Source organism: Limulus polyphemus, unplaced genomic scaffold (genome assembly GCF_000517525.1).
Source record: "Limulus polyphemus unplaced genomic scaffold, Limulus_polyphemus-2.1.2 Scaffold6670, whole genome shotgun sequence".
Taxonomy (NCBI): domain Eukaryota; kingdom Metazoa; phylum Arthropoda; class Merostomata; order Xiphosura; family Limulidae; genus Limulus; species Limulus polyphemus.
The window spans coordinates 34,766-37,639 of NW_013672280.1; the positions used below are offsets into that span (position 1 = coordinate 34,766).

Here is a 2,874-nt window from a genome sequence, read left to right on the forward strand (position 1 = left end):
TCTATCTATCTATCTATCTGTCATTCTTCCTGTCCGTCTATCTATCTTCTTGTCTGTCTGGTTTTTCTTGTCCGTCTATCTATCTATCTATCTGTCATTCTTCCTGTCCGTCTATCTATCTTCTTGTCTGTCTGGTTTTTCTTGTCCGTCTAGCTAGCTGCCTGTCTTTCTTCCTGTCCATCTATCTATTTGTCTTTCTTTTCGTCCTTTTATCTACCTATATGTCTTTTTTTTTCTTGTCCGTCTTATATATATATATCTTTATAAAGAGTAGTACCAGGGTAAAGTAGACTGAAATGCTAACTGATAAATCTATATTACTTTGATCTTCACTTACCGATCTGTTTGTCTACCTATCTGATTGTCTATTCATCCACCTATCTATCCTTTTGTTTTGTTTTTTTATTTAAGTTATCTGACTCTCATTTAAACAATTTTGATTAAGTACAAAACGATATTTATGTAACAATAAATTCTATACATAAGCTGGAGCAGGGCAAAACCTAGTGGTTAACGTGTCGGGCTGTGGATCCGAAGGTCTAAAGTTTAGCGTCCTGTTACCAGGGGAAAAACTACGCGCTCGGCACTTTAGGCTATCGTGGGTGTATTATAAGAGATAAGGTCAAACCCCACTATTCGGCTACAACAGCCCAAGATTTGGCGGTGGGTGCTGCTGACTATTTGCTCCTCCCTCTAGTCTTATAAGTTCTAGTGCAGATGATTCTCGAATAGTTTTACAGGAATATCCAAATTAAACACATATTATATTGGTTCTGGTCAGTTTCCGTGACCTATATCTGCTAAAAAAGACTCATTAGTTTTCTGTAAGTTAGATCACAGGTATTGTATGTGTTTCTAACAAGCTATAATTACACAACTTACTATGTTTCTGAGGCTTTGAACACTCTTTATGTTCAATAGTTATTTAGAACTGAAAATTTAACATATTTCGTTTTCCTGATTTGTTTTTGTTTTCTAGGTCAATGGATATCAAAAGTAAATTAATTTTGGTATTATAAGTTGAACACAGTTACTATAAACAAAGTGGGTGGGGAGTGTCATTTCAGGTTTTGGTAGTGTGGGGGTAACTTTGAGCAGGGGTCCAGAGGGCACAAATAAACTTGCTAAAAAAGAAGAGTGTTCTACGCTGGTGGATTCTGGGATTTGCAGGCACAAACTGAGAAGGTAATATACACGTTTTAAATCTGCATAGGTCAAAGGTTAGCGAGCGGTACGAAACACAGAGGAGGCAAATTCCCCCACCCTCCATATAAAGTTGAATTCATGCGAGATTAGCTTACTCAAAACTTTACATAGAGATACATTTCTAGCTTGTTTTGAAAGTTTCCCGATTTGCTACATCTAGTACTGTGTTGTTTTTTGTGAAATATTATATTTAATGTTCATGACATCATTTCTTTGTTTTTCAGGGTTTCCAAGGTGCCTTCTAGCCAAGTGATTTCACCAAACGCGTATATACTGTTTTATAAACTGTCAAATCACTGCTCACGACTGTGAATTATGTAAAATGATACTGTAGTACACACTCGTGCTTATGTTTAGTTATTTATTTGCGTTTGTAACTTCATGTTTTACTTGATATTAGGCTTACAGTAAACTCTCGAACTCAACATGCTTAGTCGAATTCATAACACACAGATTTTAGTTACAAGAAGGGGGAATATCTAAATATTTAAAATTGATTTATTTGGACTCGGCGTAATAATATACAGTAACGTTTTGTATCAGGAAGATTTATATCAGAAGATGTACAAAAATCAACCAAACATCAGCGTTTAAAAGACTCGTTTTTACCACTAGCATTAATTTAGGTAGAGAAAACTTTTTTTTATTTACTGACTTAAAACTTTTTTTGTAAAATTTAAATATTACATTTAGACGAACTATTTGGATACTAAGATAACTACGAAAATGTTGTGTTTATTTATTCGTTCTAAGTCATTTGAAACAATGTAACAGACAATGAAAATTACCGATCTATGTATATTGGAATAAACGATTGGGAAAAACAATGAACTACGAGACTTATTACGCTTTGTTAGAAAAGCTACGTTACTATTAAATAATAGATAAAACGGTAAACTAGTAGAGTTTTGGCAGTGTTGGAGCGGTTAATAAAGAAGTGTGAAAAAAATGGACTATTAGAGTTATTATATATATATACATTGTTAGAAGAGATATATTATTATCAAGAAATAAAGCGAATAAAATACTGGAATACTTGCATTGTTAGAAGAGTCACGTTACCATTAAAGAAATGAGAATAACAATAAACTCGTAGAGTATTCACATTGTTAGAAGTCACGTTACTATTAAAGAAATGAGAATAACAATAAACTTGTAGAGTATTCACATTGTTAGAAGTCACGTTACTATTAAAGAAATGAGAATAACAATAAACTGTAGAGTATTCGCATTGTTAGAAGAGTCACGGTACTTGGTTTATCTCCCTGCTAATTCTCAAATTCCCAACCTGTTTTCACCTACCGATGAAGCCTACATAATGTATATATTAAGTAATTCATTAAATCACTCATCTTCTATATAAACTACATAGTGAACCCTAGCAATGAAGAGTGGGATTAATTGCAATATTTTTATTTAAGTTTTTTTATTATTTTTTATTGTGGCTCATACGTTATCCGGAACCCTGCGTACTAATATCACTTGACCGTTGAATTCCTGATAAACTATTTTGTATGTTTTAATCAGATAAATATATTTATACGAAGTTTAAATGACACGGACTTTAATCTCTAGTCTCGAGGACTGCGTGCAGTTTGGCTCCAAAGTATATAATATTTAAACGATTATTTGATTTTATACAAGTAGCTTTAAGCTTAACTTTTCGCA

The 2,874-nt window shown here is 33.1% G+C and overlaps 1 protein-coding gene across 1 annotated transcript in view; it reads left to right on the forward strand.

Moving 5' to 3' along the window:
• Positions 1 to 1,459, forward strand: part of LOC106473954 (ubiquitin carboxyl-terminal hydrolase 2-like) — a gene marked incomplete at its 5' end in the record, with an annotated part of 17,333 nt that extends 15,874 nt beyond the window's left edge. Inside the window, one exon of the mRNA XM_013934644.1 lies at positions 1,431 to 1,459. Within this exon, the coding sequence (XP_013790098.1) occupies positions 1,431 to 1,459 (29 nt within the window). The remainder of the gene's footprint in view (positions 1 to 1,430) is intronic.
• Positions 1,460 to 2,874: the final 1,415 nt, after the last annotated feature.